The 23,587-nt window shown below is 41.1% G+C and overlaps 1 protein-coding gene across 7 annotated transcripts in view; it reads left to right on the top strand.

Annotated features, from left to right (window-relative positions):
- MGAT5 (alpha-1,6-mannosylglycoprotein 6-beta-N-acetylglucosaminyltransferase) overlaps positions 1-23,587 on the top strand; it is a 395,868-nt gene that overhangs the window by 240,433 nt on the left and 131,848 nt on the right. For all 7 annotated transcript variants that reach the window (XM_043894629.1, XM_043894630.1, XM_043894627.1 and 4 more), the window contains 5 exons: positions 636-707; positions 4,222-4,383; positions 6,600-6,769; positions 12,703-12,837; positions 19,923-20,056. In XM_043894629.1, coding sequence (XP_043750564.1) covers positions 636-707; positions 4,222-4,383; positions 6,600-6,769; positions 12,703-12,837; positions 19,923-20,056 — 673 coding nt within the window. The remainder of the gene's footprint in view (positions 1-635; positions 708-4,221; positions 4,384-6,599; positions 6,770-12,702; positions 12,838-19,922; positions 20,057-23,587) is intronic.

Raw genomic sequence — 23,587 nt, 5'->3', positions numbered from 1 at the left:
ACAGGTTTTATCACCCTGTTGCTTGAGATAGTGTGAAGTGAACAGCCACAGAATGAGGGGAAGCCTTGATCCGTTAGCCTTAAACTCTGAGTTGCATTCCTAATTTGGAGATATGATGGAGTTCTGTGCCTCAGATGACTTGCTGTTACCTTTCCAGACATGCCAGAGCAAATAACAAATCATTCCTGTCCTTTTGCTAAATAAATGGCACAGAAGCACCTTTGCATTCCTATCCCCTGGTGGCAGTGTTCAAGTCTTTTAACTTTCTACCATAAGAGCCCCCCTCTCCTTCTGCATAGACATATGAAGATTAAATGATTAAGGAATTAGTGACTATGAAGTTTTTGAAGGACAGATGTGAAGTGTAATCATATGCTTCTTGGGACCTTGACTGGTTATTGTTGCATCTGAGAGCAGACCTCTCTGGGTTGCTAGCTAAAAGTGTGGGAGTCTGAAATATTAATTAATATTTATTAATAATTATAACCCACTGGAGGATCATGGAGAAGGCAGGGATGTAAGTATTAATAATAACCCACTTTCTGTGTACCAGGCACTGTGCTCCAGGCTTGGCACAGACGTTAATTCATTTGCAAATGAACCGCATACTTAGTGTCTCTGGTCCTGTTTCTCAGGTTGAAAATTGGTGTCCCCATTTACCTTGGAGAGCGAAAAATCCCTATGAAGAAGCTGATCGTAACTCATTGGTAAGTGGTTTTGGAAACCTCTTACCTGGCTTGTGATTTGGGGCTGACGCCAAGTGATACATGTAGAGTCTTCTAGAGATGCCGGTTGTAATCTGAAATAATAGGAAACTAAAGAACTTGTGTCCCCAGCCCTGTGGAAATGTGAGTGACCACGTGATCCCGTTAGCGTTATGTTTGTTTATTGAGCAGTTCTCTGAGGGTTCCTAAGTCAATAAGACCTGGTGCCAGACTTGGAGGTGCCCAGTGATCTGGTAATGAAGGTGGTGGTGGTAAATGGTGACCACACCCATGTCAACACTGAAACACAGGCCCACGGAAATTAATGAGGAAGGGGCCAGCACAGCCTGCATGGGTCAGGAGAGATGTAAAGAGAACATGACCTTGGAGTTAAATTTGAAGTGATGAATGGATTTATACCAAGTCAGGGAGAGAAAGATGTCCCTGATGTGAGGTGAAAAGGTCCCCATACAAGAGCCTGGCGTTTTCAGGAGAAGAGCCTGGGACAAGGCCATAGGCGTCTGAAGGAGCTGGAATGAAGAAGAGATGGGAAAGGTAGGTAGGGGCTGTGAAAGCTTCATATTAAAACTCAAGCCCTTATTCTTTTCCTCAGGGGTCAGCAGACTTTTTCTGTGAAAGGCCAGATAGTAAATACTTTCCTCTTTGTAGGCCATAAGGAAGTCTCTGTTATACCTACTCAATTGTGACCTTGTAGCCCAGGGCAGCCCTCATCATATGTAAATGAGTGGGCATGGCTATGTTCTCACAAAACTTTATGTAGAAAAACAGGAAGTGAGGAAGATCATCAGAAAGTAAGGAGAGCATCAAAAAAGCAAGAAAGTTCCAGAAAAACATCTACTTTTGCTTTATTGACTACACCGAAGCCTTTGACTGTGTGGGTCACAACAAACTGTGGATAATTCTTAAAGAGATGGGAATATCAGACCACCTGACCTGCCTCCTGAGAAATCTGTATGCAGGTCAAGAAGCAACAGTTAGAACTGGACATGGAACAACAGACTGGATCCAAATAGGAAAAGGAGTACGTCAAGGCTGTATATTGTCACCCTGCTTATTTAACTTATATGCAGAGTACATCATGTGAAGTACCAGGCTGGATGAAGCACAAGCTGGAACCAGGATTGCCGGGAGAAATAGCAAAAACCTCAGATACGCAGATGACACCACCCTTTATGGCAGAAAGCGAAGAAGAAGTAAAGAGCCTCTTGATGAAAGTGAAAGAGGAGAGTGAAAAAGTTGGCTTAAAACTCAACATTCAGAAAACTAAGATCATGGTGCTCTGTCTCATCACTTCATGGCAACTAAATGGGGAAACAATGGAAACAGTGACAGACTTCATTTTCTTGGGCTCCAAAATCACTGCAGATGGTGACGGCAGCCATGAAATTAAAAGATGCTTCCTCCTTGGAAGAAAAGCTATGACCAGCCTAGACAGCATATTAAAAAGCAGAGATGGGCATCTAGGTTGCTTCCATGTCCTGGCTATTATAAACAGTGCTGCGATGAACATTGGGGTGCACGTGTCTCTTTCAGATCTGGTTTCCTCAGTGTGTATGCCCAGAAGTGGGATTGCTGGGTCATATGGCAGTTCTATTTCCAGTTTTTTAAGAAATCTCCACAGATGAATGGATAAGGAAGCTGTGGTACATATACACCATGGAATATTACTCAGCCATTAAAAAGAATTCATTTGAACCAGTCCTAATGAGATGGATGAAGCTGGAGCCCATTATACAGAGTGAAGTAAGCCAGAAAGATAAAGAACATTACAGCATACTAACACATATATATGGAATTTAGAAAGGTGATAACGATAACCCTATATGCAAAACAGAAAAAGAGACACAGAAATACAGAACAGACTTTTTAACTCTGTGGGAGAAGGTGAGGGTGGGATGTTTCAAAAGAACAGCATGTATACTATCTATGGTGAAACAGATCACCAGCCCAGGTGGGATGCATGAGACAAGTGCTCCGGCCTGGTGCACTGGGAAGACCCAGAGGAATCGGGTGGAGAGGGAGGTGGGAGGGGGGATCGGGATTGGGAATACATGTAAATCCATGGCTGATTCATATTAATGTATGACAAAACCCACTGGGGGAAAAAAAAAAAAAAATCTCAAACTAATAAAACTGAAAAAATGCTTATTGAAAAAAAAAAAAAAAAAAGCAGAGACATTACTTTACCAACAAAGGTCCATCTAGTCAAAGCTGTGGTTTTTCCAGCAGTCATGTATGGATGTGAGAGTTGGACCATAAAGAAGGCTGACAGCCAAACAATTGATGCTTTTGAACTGTGGTGTTGGAGAAGACTCTTGAGAGTCCCTTGGACGGCAAGGAGATCCCACCAGTCCATCCTAAAGGAAATCAGTCCTGAATATTCATTGGAAGGACTGATGCTGAAGCTGCAACTCCAATACTCTGTCTACCTGATGCGAAGAACCGACTCATTGGAAAAGACCCTGATCCTGGGAAAGATCGAAGGCGGGAGGAAAAGAGGACAACAGAGGATGAGATGATTGGATGGCATCACATGACACGATGGACATGAGTTTGAGTAGGCTCCAGGACTTGGAGCCTGTTGGGCAGGGAAGCCTGGCGTGCTGCAGTCCACGGGGTCGCAAAGAGTCGGACACAACTGAGCAACTGAACTAAGAAAGATTTGGTCAAAGAGCCAGAGTTTACTGAGCCTCGCTTAGACCATGGGATTCTTGGACATAGTTGAGTCATGGCATGGTTAGATGAATGATTAGAATCAATTATGGTGACTGCTGAAAGATGGATTCAGCATGCTTTCTTTAGATTTTATATGAAAAAAATACTAATGTTATTATTTCTCCCTGTTTTCTCAATCACTGGTTATATCCAACTATTGTAGAAAAATACTCTTTCTGACTTTTAAGTTATTCTGGCTTGAATTCGAAATTTTATTCAGTTACAATAGGAAAGTGATACCCCTGGCTTTTAAATTCCTTGTAGAAAATAATAAACTTTTGTTTATTTGGATTGGGACAAGACTAGAGGGCGAGCATGTATTTTCCTACTTTGTGGACGGAATGAGGCTTTGTGGCAACCTCCATAATGGCAGGTAGTCTGTTAAGGATAAACTTCAGTTTTCCCAGGAGTCTGCTCCCCCGAAGTAGATCCAAAGGGCCAATAAATTCGAGTGCAGACAATTTCAAGATGCATCAAGCACATTTCACTGTAAAATACACATTTTGACCTAGCTCAGGGCTTGGCAATGCCTGTGCTGCTTTTCTCCGCTTCTAATTTTTTAATGATGTCCCTTATATAGCAGAGCAGAAGTCAGTGGCCCTTTGCTTCAATTTGCAGCCCCAGGACCTTCAAGCAAAGCTCTTCAATGAACCAGACTCCCTTTTGAAGCCACATGTTTAATTGACTCTCTCTTTCAAGTTTTCAAACGTCACATCATGAAAACCATTATGCTTTTGGGCTTCTTATCTCCTATTCATTTTTATTAAATTTCTGTTTCTAGGCAGAAATTCGTACAGATGTTAATATTCTCTACAGTATGATGAAAAAGCATGAAGAATTCCGATGGATGAGACTGCGGATCCGGCGAATGGCTGATGCGTGGATCCAAGCAATCAAGTCCTTGGCAATGAAGCAGAATCTTGAGAAGAGAAAGCGGAAGAAAGTGAGTTTCTGATTAATTCACTTCAGCTGAATGCCAGTTTTCTTGAAAATTTGATTTTCATGGAGGCAAGACTAAGAGAAATGTCATGTCCCCAGTGATATTCCCTTGGGGTGAATCCGCAGTGTCTTCTTCCACAGCCATTTTGGGGCTTTCCTTTCCCCAGTTTACAACAATCTTAGCAGGAACTAGCACACGTGTTTCTTCAGTGGAGCCAAGCAGAATATCTGCCTGTAAGATTTTCCTGTGTACCATCTGACTCACTCTCAGTAGCATCAGGAAGTTTAATTCTCTTTTCTTTACTCGAATGCAACCTTAAAGAACTTCCTGTTACATCATCATGACAGTTTCACACTCTGGGTATTTGTCAGTTCTGTAACTTGGGCAGCCAGCTGGTGAGTTTCACTGCTGCTCTGTTTGGTGGCGGTTCTGCTTGTGTTCCTGAGACAGAGATACTGTAAATTAAACTTGAGCCAGTTTGTTTTGACGTTCATGAGGAGATGCTTGGGAAACCCCCTGTGATATCCCTGAGTGTGAAGCTCTTATACCCTGGGTTTAGTTAAGCTAACATCGCTGTTTTCCTTTCAGACTTCAGTCAGTTGGACCACATTAAAAGCTGCCTTGCTACTCTGAATTTACACCTGGAAACCTATACTGAATGCTGTTCTCACTGTCAGCTAAAACATACTGATATGTATTAAATATGAATCTCATGTGAGCATAATAATTATCTTTCTATATATGAAAAAAAATTATCAAAGACTGCTAGAATTTTTTCAAAGAACTTGAAAGCCAAGTTTAATAGCCTCCCATTTTCCGAGGTGGCACAATTTGGTAATCAGTAAGAATAATAACTGCAATGTATTGAAACCCATCAAATATACTTATGTTCATGTTCATATATAATAATACACATATTTTTAAAAAAATCTTCCTTTGTCATCATTAGAGAATGCTAAAGAACAAATTTGTTATTTTGAAAACCAGTAAGTAAAAGGAAAGAATCAGATATTTACCAGGTTTTTTTTCCTATGCAGGCTGTCCATGAGTGATAGTTTCTCTTTCTAGAAGTACCAATATTACAGCTAATGAATGCAGAAGGAATGATAGAATGTCATCAATGGCAAGCCATAATGGATTAATGCATCTAGTTAGTGATCATCAGTAGCTGCAAACACCACAAAACAGAAACAACCAGATATTGTTCCTACCACTGGAAGCACACAGCACTACCTATGAAATAGTGTTGCCCCAAAAAATCAAATACAAATTTGATCATGGCTGCAGCTGTAGTTACTGATTTACCATAAACACAAGGGACAGAAAAATCTGTTTTACAGTCAGTAAAATCTAGAGGGTGAAAAACTCTACTGGAAATACAACCCAGTTTTTTTGACAAGTAAATTACAAGCCCCTCCCTCTCCCAGAAAGGAAGATCAGGCAGTTAACCTACAGTTAAAGAAGGCTAAGAGAGGTATGAGAAGTTTATGCACTTTATTTGAATTCTGGCTCAAATAACTGCTCTTGGGCAAAATAAGGGACAATTGAGCAAGTGTATGCACTAACTGGATATTGGATGATACTAAGGAATTAATAGCTGTGTTAGGGGTGACAGTGATATTACAGTTATATTTTTTAAGTGAAAATTTATTTCTTTTAGAAATTCCAGCTGAGATTTTTACAGATGATAGGCTTTCTCGGATTTGTTTCAAAATAAGCTGGAGGGGTTGGAAGAAAGTGAGGGGTGTATATTAAATAAGATCTGTCAGGAGTTAGTCATTGTTGAAGTCAGTAATTGTTAAGTACATCGGAATTGACTATATTGTCATATCTGTTTTTGTTAGTGTTTGAAATTTGTCATGTTAAAAGCTTAAAAATATTCCAGCTGTGGAAAAAAAGCCCAGTATTGTTAAAAGGTATTTTATTGTCCTGGTTGACTCGCCCTTAAACCTGATTTTTCACCTTTGGAAGGCAGGATTATCTGTCCATAGCCATACGAAATGCAGTACTGACTTTATTTCTCTAAAACAACACTGAGAGATCATTCCTTTCTTTCTGTGTACCTTCTAGAAAAATTATTTACCCCATGTTGAGATTTTGTTAGAATGTAAACATGACTTTGGAATTGGTGGGTGGTTTCTTGGTGGGTTTCTGTGGAATTTGTACTTGATCCAATGAGAATCAGTATGTCCCTCTTTTTTTTTTTTTTTTTTTTTCAGGTCCTTGTTCACCTGGGCCTCCTGACTAAGGAATCTGGATTTAAGATTGCAGAGACAGCTTTCAGTGGTGGCCCTCTTGGTGAATTAGTTCAGTGGAGTGATTTAATTACGTCTCTGTACTTACTGGGCCATGACATTAGGATTTCAGCTTCACTGGCAGAGCTCAAGGAGTAAGGAGATTACTTTTCAATTTTAAAATCAGAATACAAAAAAGAAATTGTAAACTCTTAAAGCCCTCTATTAGTGTGTAATTTCTTGTGGAGGAAAATGAAAGTGATAATTCACTAAACAGGAGATAAGAAGATTATTTTCAGGCGCTAAATACATACACTGTGAAAAGGCTAATATGTTTTCATTGTAGCTGCAGGCTCCAGAGGCTTGATAAATGAATGCCAGAAAATTCAAACTAAGGAGCTTATTCTCTGCTGTTACAGGTGCTTCCAACATCTGCAGCACAAAACATTATTGACTTTCCTAATTCCCTGTCTCTTGCTGAAATGCATACCCTTCCCTCCTCAACATCACACTTTCTAAATCTTCAAACAGGGCAGGTTCCTGTTTGTAATTTAATTTGGAGAGGATGAGTTTCTCGAAAGCCCTGATCCAATCCTATTTCAATTAGCCCACTTGCAACTCTGAGTCTGTTAATTCTACCTAGGTTTTTTGGTTTCACTGAAGTGTGCTTCTAGCTTGAGTCCTCCGTTAATCACTTTTAGACTGACACGGCTGGTCAAGCAGAAGTGCTTAGCTCTCCTTCCCTCCTGTTTGGATAACTGCCCATTGAGACTCTCTACCCAACAGCCAAGTTAGCGTGAAGCAATATGTCAACTGTTCCAAAAGAAAACACTTGAAGGGACATTCTAGAGATGGAAGAGGTAAGACAGCATATGTCCCACCTTGCTCCTACTTTGTTGTCCAGTGAGGTCACTGTGTTAGGTCCAAGGTCCACACAGGATTAGAGGCAGTATTGAGATGAAAAAGCAGTATTATCAATAAAACAATGTCAGCTCTCATTTGTTAAGTGACTTCCATATGCTAAAACCATGATCCGGGCTTTAGTTACAGCAGTAATATCAACAGTTATGATATTGATGGTGAAAATATCATATGTCACCAGTTATGACAGCCGTAATACTGATGGTGCCCATTTAGAACTAACATTCGTTGAACTCTTCCTATGCACCAGATATTAAGCACTTCACATGTTATATTTTATTTAGTCCTTAGTGCAAGCCTGGAAGTAGGTACTGTTGCTTTCTGCATTTTAAAGATGAGGAAACTGGGGTTCAAACCAAAAATGGGTTCTTCAAGATCCTATTGAAGGTATGTGGGAGAGCCAGGATTTGAGCCCTCTGTCTCTCTGACCTCAAAGCCTCTGCTCTTGACCATGGAACCACAATGCTCCTTTCAAAGCTCGAGAAACCTGAGGTCTTTCTGAGCCCTTCACCACTCTTTAATAGCTGCCTGCCATTGCCTCTGCCCTGCTTTCTAAAAAAACACATTGGAGACACAACCTCTGAAGTGGGTGTATTCATACATTGCACGGTCATTCCTTCACCTCCTCCTTTGGGCTGGTTCTTGGTATGGGACTTAGAGATGATCAGCCTGTGGTCAAGGAGATGCAAACCTTTTGATAATTACAACTAATGCATTGTATAATAGTGACACTAACTGAAATGTGATTAGTACTACTTGAGGTGAGGATGATAAGCACAGGGAGTGGAGAAACTGTGAATATTGCTCACCACCGGGTATTGAGCACCTAGAACAGCAGGTACTCATAACTGTTTACTGAACAAATAAGTGAAGAGATCGATGGAAGAGGGGGTGGTGAAGAAATGGAGCACTATGGGTGCTCTGGGGATCGGTACTCCCTAGGGAGGCCCAAAAAGTCATATTAGGGATCTACTAGGCAGAGACTTCATTCGCTGGTCAAGAAGATCATGGAGGTCTTTAAGCCCTGGTGTCAAAGCCAGGTGTGTTTATTAATTTTGGAGCAGTGGTTCCCACACATGCCTGCACATTAGAATCACCTAGGGATCTTTTTCGGAGAAGTCAACGACAACCCACTCCAGTACTCTTGCCTAGAAAATCCCATGGACAGAGGAACCTGGTAGGCTGCAGTCCATGGGGTCGCTGAGAGTCAAACACAACTGAGCGACTTCATTTTCACTTTTCACTTTCATGCATTGGAGAAAGTAATGGCAACCCACTCCAGTGTTCTTGCCTGGAGAATCCCAAGGATGGGGTACCTGGTGGGCTGTCATCTATGGGGCTGCACAGAGTCGGACACAACTGAAGCGACTTAGCAGCAGAAGCAGCAGCAGGGATCTTTTTAGACTCCCCCAGCCCAGACCATATCCAAGACTAATTAAATGACAGCTTTTGGGGGTAAGACTCAGGCATAAGTCTCTGTTGATGCTCCCAGGTATAGCACAGGGATCGTCTTTTGTTAATCAAGTTTCATGGGCCCACAGCCACACCCATTGTTTGTATATTATCTACGACTGCTTTCCTTCTACAAGAGCAGAGTTAAATAGCTGTGACAGAGTATATGTGGCCTGTGAAGATGAAAATATTTACTACCTGGCCCTTTACAGAAAAAACTTTCAAATTCTTGGGAAGATATTGGTTCTTTCAGAAACCCAGTGGAAAAAAGGGTACCTAGAGCAGTGTCATTGTGGAGCTGTAGGCAGAGGCCTGTTGATGACTCTTGTCCTTTGGAGTAGGGTGTCCATAGTCTGGTTAAGGACTATTATGGGATGTGAGCAGGGATAAATAGATAAATGGCCAATTTCTGGGCAGATGGCAGTATGGTTAGCAGTTATATGCCTCACCATGTGAAGCTCACCTACAATCAAGTATGTTGTCTCTGAGTGCAAGGGTGGGTTTAAATAGATGATTAGGTTTATGTTAGTGGATGGATGGAAGGATAATGAAAAAGTATAAACCATAGTGCCAGTTCTTAAATATAGTCTAGTCAGAAGGAAAAATAGACATAAGAGAAAAGATTAGCAAACAGTACAGAGCAGTATTTTGTTGTTGTTCAGTAGCTAGGTCATGTCTGACTCTTTGTGACCACATGGACTGCAGCATGCCAGGCTTCCTTGCCCTTCACCGTCTCCTGGAGCTTGCTCAAACTTATGTCCATTGAGTCGATGATGCCATCCAACTATCTCATCCTCTGTCGTCCCATTCTCCTCCTGCTTTCAGTCTTTCCCAGCATCAGGATCTTTTCCAGAGAGTCGTCTCTTCACATCAGGTAGCCAGAGTATATATTGGAGTTGCAGCTTCAGCATCAGTCCTTCCAATGAATATTCAGGACTGACTTCCTTTAGGATTGACCGGTTTGATCTCCTTGCAGTCCAAGGGACTCTCAAGAGTCTTCTCCAACACCACAGTTCAAAAGCATCGATTGTTTGTCAGCCTTCTTTATGGTCCAACTCTCACATCCATACATGACTGCTGGAAAAACCATAGCTTTGACTAGATGGACCTTTGTTGGTAAAGTAATGTCTCTGCTTTTTAATATGCTGTCTAGGCTGGTCATAGCTTTTCTTCCAAGGAGGAAGCATCTTTTAATTTCATGGCTGCCGTCACCATCTGCAGTGATTTTGGAGCCCAAGAAAATGAAGTCTGTCACTGTTTCCATTGTTTCCCCATTTAGTTGCCATGAAGTGATGAGACAGAGCACCATGATCTTAGTTTTCTGAATGTTGAGTTTTAAGCCAACTTTTTCACTCTCCTCTTTCACTTTCATCAAGAGGCTCTTTACTTCTTCTTCGCTTTCTGCCATAAGGGTGGTGTCATCTGCGTATCTGAGGTTATTGATATTTCTCCCGGCAATCCTGGTTCCAGCTTGTGCTTCATCCAGCCCAGAATTTTCCGTGATGTAGTCCGTATATATGTTAAATAAGCAGGGTGACAATATGCAGCCTTGACGTGCTCCTTTCCCAATTTGGAACCAGTCCATTGTTCCATGTCCAGTTCTAACTGTTGCTTCTTGACCTGCATACAGATTTCTCAGGAGGCAGGTAAGGTGGTCTGATATTCCCATCTCTTGAATTTTCCACAGTTTGTTGTGATCCACAAAGGCTTTAGCATAGTCAGTGAAGCAGAAATAGATGTTTTTCTGGAATTATCTTGCTTTTTCTGTGATCCAGCAGATGTTCGCAATTTGACCTCTGATTCCTCTGCCTTTTCTAAATCCAGCTTGTACATCTGGAAGTTCTTGGCTCACATACTATTGAAGCCCAGCTTGGAGGATTTTCAGTATCACTCTACTAGCGTGTGAGCTGAGTGCAATTTGCAGTAGTTTGAGCATTCTTTGGCATTACACTTCTTTAGGATTGGAATGAAAACTGACCTTTTCCAGTCCTGTGGCCACTGCTGAGTTTTCCAAATTTGCTGACATATTGAATGCAGCACTTTCACAGCATCATCTTTCAGGATTTGAAATAGCTCAGCTGGAATTCCATCATCTCCAGTAGCTTTGTTCGTAGTGATGCTTTCTAAGGCCCACTTGACTTCTCACTCCAAGATGTCTGGGTCTAGGTGAGTGACCACTCCATTGTGGTTATCTGGGTCATGAAGATATTTTTGTATAGTTCTTTTGTGTACTCTTGCCACCTCTTCTTAATATCTTCTGCTTCTGTTAGGTCCATACCATTTCTGTCCTTTATTGTGCCCATCTTTGCATGAAATGTTCCCTTGGGATCTCTAATTTTCTTGAGGAGATCTCTAGTCTTTCCCATTTTATTGTTTTCCTATATTCCTTTGCATTGTTCACTTAGGAAGGCTTTCTTATCTCTCCTTGCTATTCTTTGGAACTCTGCATTCAGATGGGTATATCTTTTCTTTTCTCCTTGCCTTTCACTTCTCTTCTTTTTCTCAGCTATTTGTAAGTCCTCCTCAGACAACCACTTTTCCTTTTTTGCATTTCTTTTTCTTGGGGATGGTTTTGATCACTGCCTCCTGTACAGTGTTACAAACCTCTGTCCACAGTTCTTCAGGCACTCTGTCTATCAGATCTAATCCTTTGAATGTATTTGTCACTTCCACTGTATAATTGTAAAAGATTTGATTTAGGTCATACCTGAATGGTCTGGTGGTTTTTCCCTACTTTCTTCAATTTAAGTTTGAATTTGACAACAAGGAGTTCATGATCTGAGCCACAGTCAGCTCCCGGTCTTGTTTTTGCTGACTATATAGAGCTTCTCCATCTTTTGCTGCAAAGAATATAATCAGTATGATATAGATATTAAACATCTGTTGATGTTCATGTGTAGAATCATCTCTTGTTTTGTTGAAAGAAGGTGTTTGCTATGATAGTGCATTCTCTTGGCCAAAGTATTTTCTGTACAGAGCAGTATAGAAAGAAGTTTGTACTGTAAAGGCTTGTATTGAAATGGAAGGAGGTCAGTAAGGGCTGTATAATAAGAACAGACTCTGGGAGAAACTGATAGGTACTGAGTATGCAGTATATGTACTTTCCTCTCAATACTTATTTCAACTACCTAAAGAATTCCTGAGAGGTTTCTGTCTTACCATCTTCTCCATATCTAATCCTTTATGTTCTGTTTTTGATGAGGAAAGATTCAGAGAAGTTAACTTCCTAAGATCTCATGGCTGCTAGATTGGAGAGTATGATTTATGTTGTCTGGAATATATATGGCCTGGGCTTAGGAAAAAATCCACCAAGGTCACCAGGTGATTCTAATGTGCAGGCATTTTTGGGAACCATTGCTCCATGTTGCTTCCACAGTTATCTGTTTAAATAACACATCTGGCCCTTTCACCAATGCTTAAAGACCTTCATAATCTTCTTGACCAGCAAATTAAATAGAGATAGACTGAGACCCAGATCTTCTTTGGTTTCTAAGGCTGTATTTGTATACCACCATTTGCTTTTGCAAGACTCAGAGTTGAGGCTTTGGATGGACCTGATGACTGAGCAGAATTTGGATAGGCAGCTGACTGGAAACAGCCATGTCATTCTCCCTGATAAGGATTCTTGGGATATTTCTTAGCCTATTAAAGTTGTTAAGTGTAGTGCTTGTAGTAAATTGCTTTTCTTTTTTTCTTCTTTCTGTTCTTTCTCTAGAATAATGAAGAAGGTTGTTGGAAACCGATCTGGCTGCCCAACTGTAGGAGATCGAATCGTTGAGCTCATTTATATTGATATTGTAGGACTCGCTCAATTCAAGAAAACTCTTGGACCATCCTGGGTTCATTACCAGTAAGTGCTCCATATTGTTCTTAAATTTTTAGAGCTTGTTATTTTGTTAACAAGAGTTACATGGTTGCCAGTAGAAAAGGCTTATCGAATATTATCTTTTGAACTGTGTAGAGTATTTCTCATTCCTAATTGAAATTCAGATTCTCCATGGTGTCTTTTGACTTTCAAGTACTCTTCATTAGTTTCACTGATTTAAGAGTCGAAACCAAATGTCCAGCCTTCTTTTTTCCTCCCCTAACACTTAGCTTGCGTCTCTGTCTGCATACACTAATCTCATCCGTTTAGTCAAATAACAATTTTGATAAAATGTGGACAGTGTCATTTCTTGTGTTCTTTAGATTTGAGATGACGACTCATTTCTCTGTCCCTTTCCTCCATCAGTATTGTTATAATGCTTGGAAGAAAAAGCTGGATGTAGCTTGTCTAAATGCTAGAGTCTTATACTTTTAAAGATAAGCCTCATGCTTAGTATGACCTGAGTTCAGTGTTACTCTGTGCACAGTTTTTATTATTTAGTAGAAGATCTCACTATTTCCCTATTTGTGCGTTTGAGACCATGACTTAATATTTGAAACAGTTTTACATGGTACACAAGCCTGACACTAAATAACATTTAATTGTATAATGAAGTTTATTAATTTTTCAGTTTCCTTAGCAATCTTTCTAAGAGAGGCTTAGTTTGATGCTACTGTATCTCAGATACTACTTTTTTTTAATTGGAGGATAATTGCTTTACAATATTATGTTGGTTTATGCCATACAACAACGTGAATTAGCCATAAGTATATGCATATCCCCCTCAACACTACTTTTAACACTTGCATGGGAATAGCAGTAAGTCTCAGTGTTCAGCAGGCAAAATAAAGTATCCAGTTTGACTTTAATAATTCTTATTAATGAAGAATAATAGGAGAATTGATCAGAATGGTGGAGTAGGAGAATGTGGAACTTGTCTCCTGCTACGTACACATCCAGAATACATCTAAACATGGAACAGTTCTCATTGAAAACTAACTGAAGCTTGCAGAAAGAGTCCTATGTGACCAGGACTGTAAGAAAGACCCACATGTAATTGGGGAGGAAGGAAGGAAAAGCGATCAGGCAGGGATCCCTGGGAGGGCACTCTGGAAAAGGGACGCTGCCCTGGGAAGTGGTGAGATCCAGACTGGGGCCCTGAGCCGTGGGGTCCTACCCGGGAGAGATGAACCCCCTTGTTACGTTGATGGACCACCAGCACTAAGAGGAGAGCTGTGGGAAGCTTAGACCCTGCTTGTGAGGAGCACGTGTGCCCGGGCTTGCCCATGAGGCAGGGCAGAGAGAATGAACAGAGGCTTCCTGCAGCTGCCTCGGTGTGTCCAGCCCTAGCTGACTAAATGCTCCAGCCCCGCTTACTCCACATCACAGCATGGCCCTGGATCCAGGGTGACCACGATGAGAGAGGGAAAACAGTGGGACATAGAGGCGACCTGGTCCCAGGATGGAACCTGAGTGGGCGGCAGTGGCTATTGTTGAAGCTTACTCAAACAGTGCATTAGAAGCAGCCCAGATCTCTGACGGCAGCTCACCCTAAATACCTGGGCACACAGGCTCCACCTGCCAGCGATGCCGCAAATAGTCAGAGACAGAGGAGATTGGGGGCGGTGAAAGGCAGTCTGTGAGGGGCAGAAGGTACTTGGACCCAAGACTACATCTCAGTAGAGGAAGGGAAACGGTGGCTGGTGCCCACACAGAGAGCATGTCAGAAACAGCTCGGATCTCTGTGGTTGGCTGACAAGCTGAGAGCCTGCACCCTCTGCCCTTGCTTCAGCACTCTGCACTCTGGGCTGAGGGTCCCAGCGCTGGGACAGGGGAATGCACACACTTAACGGGAACAGATGAGACTTCCTGGTGGTCCAGTGGTAAAGAATCCATCTTGCAAGGCAAGGGACATGCATTCAGTCCTTGGTCAGGGAACTAAGATCCCACAGGCTGCAGAGTAACTAAGCCTGCATGCTACAACTGCTGAGCCCATGAGATGCAACTAGAGAGTCCACGTACCACATTGGAAGATGTCGAATGATGCAGCGAAGATCCTGTGTGCTGCACCTACGTCCCCATGCAGCCAAATAGATAGGAACAGAGCCAGCTTGAGCCGAAATCTCAGGACTTCTGCTCCAGAACCTTAGGATCAGATCACCTCTCATAGGAAGGTGACGGCCGCCTAGCCCAGAGGAAGCCCCACCTCACCCCTAACTTCAGCTCTAGCCCCTCCATCTCCAGTCCCCCCCATAGCAAGGTGATAGCTGCCAGCATTCCAGGAGGAAGGGCGACTTGAATCCACATCAAATCCAGCTGCCATAAGGTGAATGCCACAATAAATTGAGTCCCACAGGGTTTTTTTTTTTGGTGGGGGGGTTTCCTAGTGCATATAAAAGTTATGTTTACCCTATACTCTAAGTGTGCAACACCATTATGTGTAAAAAAAAATGTACATACTTAATTTTAAAAATACCTTCACAGTTATGAAATGCACAGTGTGAGAATATAGTCAGTAATATGGTAACAGATGGTAATTAGATTTATCATGGTGATCATTTTGTAACATACAGAAATATGGAATCACTAAGTTGCACGCCAGAAACTGGCATAGTGTTATAGGTCAATTATACTTCAAGAACAAAGATGCAGGCAAACTCATGGAAAAAGAGGTCAGGTTTGTGGTTATAATAAAGTGGGAAGTGGGGGAGGAGGAGTTGGGGGATAGTAGTCAAAAGGTATAAACTTGCAGTTGTGAGATAAGTAAGGGATGTAATATACAATGTGATAAATAGTATTAACACTGCTGTGTTACTTAGGAACGCGGTTAAGAGATCAGGCCCCAGGAGTTCTTATCACAAGGAAAAGAAATTTTATTTTGTATCTCTACAATGATGGTTGTTTACTAAGCTTGTGGTATCCATTACACATTGTATATAAATCAAATCATTAAGCTATACACTTGAAACATTCTGTGCTGTGTGTCAATTATTTTTCAATAAAACTGGAAAGGGAAAGCAAACTCTTTTAAATAGGTTATTGCTAAAAATTGCTAACCAACATCTGACAGTGCAGGGTTGCCACAAACCTTTAATTTGTATTTAAAAATTGAAAAAAGAATGAGTATCTGCAAAATGCAAAAAGTGAAGCACCATAAAATGAGGTGTGCCTGTAGTTTCTTAAAAAAAAAACAAAACAAAATATAAATCTGGGCTTGGTCCAGAATGGCAGTTTGTTGTTTTCTTTTCAAATCTTCATGAATCGCAGACCACCATAAATGTTCTCTGTTATATGGGAGTAACCATCTTTATCCTTGGTTAATAGGCCTTATAAGTGAATAAAGTGTTTTTTCTTTTTAGCAACAGCATTAAAAACAAGAAAGACAGAGCTGTTTTTCTCTGGCTTTCGCGAGTGGCAGGCATCTGATGAACATGCCAAAGGAACTGGCCTTTTTGAGAGTCCCTGGACTCACATATTCTCATCATTAAGAAAGACTGTCTGGATGGAAATATATTCTCGGTGGTAGCATTTAGGTCAATTAAAAAGGATGATTTTATTATTAAAATGGTCACTGCTGATGGATATTTGATTCTTGTTGGATGAAAAGGCACTATCTCAGAGGGGATTTCATGGGAGAGTGTAATGTTTATCCCTCCATTCTTCAATAAATCATCTGTGTCAGTGATATTAGCTGGCAGGAGGTCTGTTAGGACTTAGCGTTGGTGTCTTTGAGGTGTGATATATCTGAGATTCTCATCCAAAGGCCAACCAGGTTCTCTAGAAAGTTTCTTGCCTATTCCTTTTCCTTTTAAAGATTAGAAATTAGTGGTACTCCCTGTATTCATCATGGGTAATGGAAGATGATAGGGAATTCTGTTAAATGTAAAGTTTATCATTTGATGCTTTGTTTAGGCACAAACTTATGAATCCTGTTGATCTTGAAAAAATATAAATTCTGTCCAATTTGTGTAGGGACCCAGGGTGTGCTGCAGTTCATGGGGTCGCAAAGAGTTGGACACAACTGAGCGACTGAATTGAACTGAGGGCATTCAATTAAACATGTATTGAATACCTACATGTGACTAGTGTCCTGCTAGGTACTGCGAAACTCATATCTGTTTTGCTTCATGTGAAGCCTTTGCTGGGCATTGAGGACACACAGGAAAGTGAGATGCAAATAGTCCAAGATACACTGTTTCATATCAAACTCCAAATTAGAAAGTAGGTCCTGGCAAGGAGGTTGTGAGTATCCAATCTTGTAATAGTGGGGCTTAGCACAGAGAGAATGTTCCAGGAATCATTTGGCATTGCTGCAGCCATCCCTGTTAGGAAGCCAGCTGCCTCGGGCAGTGAGGCAAATATCTTTTAAAGTCATCAGTCTGTTTCTGACACTCCAGACACACAAAAGGCATTAGAGGAACAGCATAAATATTAACAACACAAACCCAATTCCAAAACACACAGATATAGAAAGTGATTGAAGAGGGAAAACTATAATGTTCAGCCTCCCCTGTCATAGACAGTGATCAGTCTCTTGCCTCTGGTTTGTAAAACAAACCAAGATCAGCTCAAAAAGAAAAGAAAAAGGGCAATTCCCAGATCAAAGCTTTGAGTATGTAGAACTACAAGTGTAGAGACATCCCATCATCATTCATTCTGTAGTCTTCCACTGAGTAGAAGCCAGCATCACGTAGCACACATTTAGACCCCGTATAAAAGTCCAGGATTTCAAGTGTGAGGCTCCTGCCAGGCGTCTTTACTCATCAGGGTTTGTTTTAATTATCCAAATAGAAAATAACTCCAGCAAGACTCTAAGTTAAAACTAGAATCACAAGCTAGAGAGTGTTAGCGTTCATTACAAACAAGTGTAGGCAGCCAAAGCCTTCAAGGCAAAGGTTCCTGTGAGGAGGGCGGCTGGCTTCTCCCTGCCGCGCCTGCTCAGAGCGCTGTCACCTTTGACTCCCAGCTCTGTTCGTCTCCCGGGAGCTGAACCTTCCCCAGTCCCAGAAGTCAATGTGTGTCCCCTGCCTTCCTGTAGTGACCTTCTACAGAGCTGCCATCATCCCAGCTCTTTTCTTTTCTTTCTTTTTACTGAAGTATCGTTGATTTACAATGCGGTGTTCGTTTCAAGTGTACAGCAGAGTGATCCAGTTACACGTACATATAAATTCTACCATTAGCTTGATCCCTTGTTCCTTGAGAGCCATATGGGGACCTGGAAGAAGGACACTGTTTCTGTGGTCAGCTAGTATTTTATTTTGTAGTCACGGCCCACCCACCTTCCACCTTTCCTTCCCTTTCTTTTCTTCCTTGTCTAGACAGATGACGCTGATGTGAAAGTCATCACACTAAAATGACAACTTAATATTGCTCTTCCTGGAAAATTCAGTCTGGTGTTTTTGCATTCTTTTTTTCTGCATCATTGATGTAAAACTGACTGAAAGATGGACTTCCTACTAGTGGGGGAAGGAAGAAAGAAATAGAATCAAATGCTTGAAAGTTATTGTCATCATCTGATTCTAAAATGTGGGCTCTGATCCCTCTTTACTGTTATGCTTATTGGCCCAGTAAGAGCCATTCAGAATTGTTATTAATACATAATAATAGTGCTGAAATAATAATAGATACAGAAAACAATGCTGTTTTCATTGGCCAGTCATGAGTTAAATTTACATCAGTGTCTTAAAAATCAGTGATGATGTAAATGTAACCAAAATCAATAAATTCTGTTTTAGTATTGATTCCTTTCTTCTGATTGATCATTCTTTATGTACTCCAAAGCAATGATCAAAAGGCTTTATCTGTAAAGAGCCAGGTAGTAAATAATTCAGTCTTTGCTTGGCCATTTGGTCTCCATTTTAGCTACCAAACTTTACTGTTACTCTAGGTGATCAGACATACGGTAACAACTAGGCTTGGCTAGTTCAAATAAAACTTTATTTTTGAACACTGAGAGTTGAATTTCATGTAACTTTCACATCACAAAATATTCTCCCTTTTTTAACTATTTAAAAATGTAAAGACCATTCTTAACTGGAAGACTGCACAGAAACAGGCAATAGACTGGGTTTGGTTGGTGCTGTTCTAAGGCTTTGGTGGAATAACCAAATGAAACATCTTCAGCTTCAATTCATTTTGAGCTCTGGGAGAAAACAAGAATGTCCTGCTACTATCAAATACATACAAATCACAACTGCCTACTGAGTGAGATTCTAAGCTTTACCAAAAATCTTATACTCTAGTCAATTGATGAAAATCTTGAATAATTGTTGAAGGAGAGCAAGCTTTGTGCTCTGAGCAGAATAAGACCTCTGTCTCAGTGGGCCTGGGCTGCCGTCCCAAATCCTGGATGACTTATAAATAGTAGATATGTATTGCTCACATACTGGGGAGACTGAAAGTCGGAGATCAGGATGCCAGCATGGTCAGGTGAGGTGGCAGACTTCATATTGTTTCTTCATACTGTGGAAGGGGCTCTGGAGTTCTGTGGAATCACTTATATGAGGGCACTAATCCTATTTATGAGGGCTCCACCCTCATGAGCTTATCATTTCCCCAAAGCCCCACCTCCTAATACCATCTCCTTAGGATTTCAGTATATGAATTGCTGGGGCAGGGTAGGGAAGGGTGGGGGGCTGGTGGTGGGGGTTGGAGATAAGCATTCATATCATAGTAACCTCTAAAAATGTTAATTCTTTTCTTCTTCTACAGTTGTTCATTAATAGTCAACACTGTATGCTCGGCCCTGGCTAGGGGCACAGCAGTGACCATGGCCTTCTACAGTTCTAGCTTTAGGGAACTTTTTATTTCACTGATATTTGAGCATCTTCTGTGATTAGTCAACTTGTCCAAAGCAGATTGTATGAGCTGTGCATTGGCTCTGGCTCGAAAGTCACACCTGGGGATGTTTACTAGACAGGCTAGTGTAAGACCTCTCGATTCCTGCCCAGTGGCATTTCTTAAAGAATTTGTCCATCTTTGGTAGTTCCTGAGAGAGAGAGTAGAGCTTTTGGTCTTTTGACTTTGGTGTCACGGTTGTTATTTTGCTCATGGCATCTTTTATCTTTCAGGTGCATGCTCCGAATCCTGGACTCATTTGGCACAGAGCCAGAGTTCAACCATGCCAACTATGCCCAGTTGAAAGGCCACAAGACTCCCTGGGGCAAGTGGAACCTGAACCCACAGCAGTTTTACACTATGTTCCGTGAGTAGTCCTGTCTCAGCTCTGCTTTCCAGAATCCCATCAGAGACAAAGGGGAGAAGAAATGAGGCTACCGTGTGTTCTCATTTGTGATTCCTGGGGTCTTTAGCTGTAGAAATGTGTGCTGTGGAACCTTTTTCTTGAGAATAACTGGATTTTTTTAAACTAGAATTGAAAGGCTCTATGAACATTTTGTGAAAAGCCTTGCAAATATTCTGGAGAAAAATGTTCAATATTAAAGTATCACTGGAAACCACTTGGGAAAGACTTTCAGTGATCTTTGATTGACAGACACTAAACATGCTTCCTGCCTCACAGACCCTGTTTAGGTCCACTTGATGATTCAGAAGGAATGAGATCTTCCGTGTCTATACATTTTTCCAAATACAGTAATGGAACCTTCATTATTTTAGGCATCAAACTTTATAAAGAAAAAGCCAGCCTTTTCAAGATGGAATGATTAAAAAATCTGTTTCATACCTTACTGACTTCTTAAACCCTGGGCTCAGGATGAAATCTTACCCTCTCTTATCCATGTGGTGTCCTGTTGCCAGTAGCAGTGATTCTTTTGCAAAGTCATGTAACGCACAGACTAAAAGACGATGAACTCACTGGCCCCAGCTGTAGCCTCTCAGAGTTTTTTTATTTGTGTTTCTTGCCCACACTGACCATTTCTCGCTGCTGCCATCGATCTACCTGCCCGCAGTTTGATTTCATTTACAGTTAGTTGAGGACTGTGAAGCCAGATGCCAAGTCTGATAGTATTCATGCCAGAGATAAATCTATTGTTCAGACCTTGATAATTCCCCTTGATGAGGTGAATGCCTGTTCTGGAAATGACCATTCCCCCAAGTTAAACAGTTCATTTGTACAGTCAGAGTGCAGATTTCTGTTTTCCTAAATTCTTGGAGTAATTTTAATCCAGAGCTTTCCATCCTAGAATTACTATCTGAAAGCTAATCTGTTTCCCTTGTTAGGACCCGCAATCCCCCTCCCCTTACCTTTTCCCGTGTGCTGACCCCTCCCCCTCACAAACAGCCACCGAAAGGTGACCTTTCGTTGGGTTCACTAAGGACAACAGCAGATACACTGGACTGCTCCTTGAGTGTGAAGTGTGAGAAGGACAAAGAATTAAGGGCTGTGGCAGGTGGGGAAATGTACTCATGTTTAAATGTTCTTTTTAGCTCAGAGAGGTGTGGGAAAGTTCCGTGTGCATCGTAAACGTTACTGTTACTGCTTCTGGAGCGCTGTCATCCTGCCGTCACAGTCTGTTCCTGGGGCAGAATTCAGGGGACAAACTAATATAGGGGTGGTGGGTGACAGGTGGCTGGCAGCATGGGGAGACACGGCTATGCAACTTTGAGGAGCCAGGATGGGGTGACTTGTCTGTTGCTTCACATAAATACAGTGTTTAGCCGTGTTGTGCAAAATGGCCAGAACTGCTTAAATGACATGGTATATTTATACCCTCCATGGGATGGTGTTTCCCTACATCTGGGGCATAAACATAGGAGGCTTTTCCGGAAAATAAGTTCTCATTTAGAATGCTGGGATTCAGAGTCCTGAAATACCTATTTTATTTTCTATGAATGGAGGATTTGAAAGTGTTGGTTGAATTGAAATCCATTCAATTCAAAGATGGAAAAAATAGATTAGTTCTTGTTAACCTGGGAAGGAGATAATTTTCTAAGTGACTCAGAATTCAGCAGGAATCAGGGGGCAAAGCCAATACATTTGACTGCCTTAAAATAAAGACCTGTATGGCAAAAACAACAATACCAAAAAAATAACACCATAGCATATTCTGTTACAGAGGGTTAATATCACTGATGTATAAAGCTACTAAGAATTGAGATGAAAATGTTCCACAATCCAGTAGACAAATGGTCAAAAGCAGTCCAAAAAAAGAAACATGTTGCCCCAAATATATGAAACATGTTAACCTCACTCATGATAAGAGAAGTGCATTTTAAAATTGCACCAAGATCCCGTGTCCCACATATCAAATTGGCAAGAACCTGAAAGTTTGCTCACGCAGCTCTTCCTCAGGTGAGACTTCAGGAGAGCACTGGGAATGCAGCCCGGCTGCCACTGCCCGTGCCAGGGGATCTGTCACCGTCTAGCACAGCTTCTAGGCGTCTTTCCTTTGACTGGGCAGATCATATCTAGGAATCCACCCCAAAGAGAAGTAAGCAAAGATCATACATGGCATGCGTACAAGGCCATGTATTGGGGCACTGTTTGTCCTAAGGAGTGACTGGAAATAACCCAGAGGTTCCTATTAGAGAACTGAGTGAGTCACATAGTCCATTGATAGAGTGAAATCATGTGTAACTATGCAGAAGGACCGAGGGAAGGTTCCACTGTCTGAAGAGAGATGTCTAGTCTGTATTAAGTGATAAAAACCAAAGTGCAGGGCAGTATGTGGAGTCCCTCCCTTCTATGCAAGAAGGGTATGCAGCGGGAGGGAAATGTGTGTATGCCAATGTATGTGAATGCGCTTGTATTTTCAAAAGAAACAATGGAAGACTGAAGAACAAGCTAATAAAAATGATTATCCCGGAGGAGGGTTTGAAGGGACAGGGATAGAAAATAGATGTCTTTTTTTTTCTTTAAACATTGATTTGCAATGTTGTGTTAATTTCTGCTGTGCAGCAAAGTGATTCAGTAATACATATCTATATATTCTTTTTTATAGTGTTTCCTGTTATGATTTATCACAGGATACTGAATATAGTTCTCTATGCTAGATGTCTCTTAATGTACTCTATTTTGACTTTGGAACCATATAAATGTTTTATTTAAAAAGAAATAAGAATTCACTAAAGATTGATAAGAGGTTAAAAAATATGAAACACACCTAGTGATATGTGAGGTTGATACTAATCTCTCACACAGATAAAATAATTATTCCAACTGACTTTAAAATACAATCTTTGGACCATTCATTTGTAGTGGGGAATATTTATTATTATTTGAAACTATTACAGGTATACCATGGGAACCAGAATTTGCAATGTATAGGAAGGGGGATGCTTAAAGAAGTTAAGACCATATAATATTCGGCTTCAATAGGAAATATCAATATGAACTTATATTTTCTCTTTGAAAAGGAAATCTTTCCTAACTCTGTACTTTGAAAAGGATCAAAAGTAAAGATAATCAGGTGGCAATGAGTATCCTTAACACTCAGCTTGGGGCATCCCAAAGAATGCTTAAACTACTGCACAATTGCACTCATCTCACACGCTGGTAAAGTGATGCTCAAAATTCTCCAAGCCAGGCTTCAGCAATACGTGAACCGTGAACTTCCAGATGTTCAAGCTGGCTTTAGAAAAGGCAGAGGAACCAGAGATCAAATTGCCAATATCTGCTGGATCATTGAAAAAGCAAGAGTTCCAGAAAAACATCTATTTCTGCTTTATTGACTACGCCAAAGCCTTTGACTGTGTGGATCACAATAAACTGTGGAAAATTCTGAAAGAGATGGGAATACCAGACCATCTGACCTGCCTCTTGAGAAACCTGTATGTA

Source organism: Cervus elaphus, chromosome 33 (assembly GCF_910594005.1).
Source record: "Cervus elaphus chromosome 33, mCerEla1.1, whole genome shotgun sequence".
Taxonomy (NCBI): domain Eukaryota; kingdom Metazoa; phylum Chordata; class Mammalia; order Artiodactyla; family Cervidae; genus Cervus; species Cervus elaphus.
The sequence above is the reverse complement of the archived record's forward strand: the minus strand, read 5'-3'. Positions and strand labels throughout refer to the sequence as shown.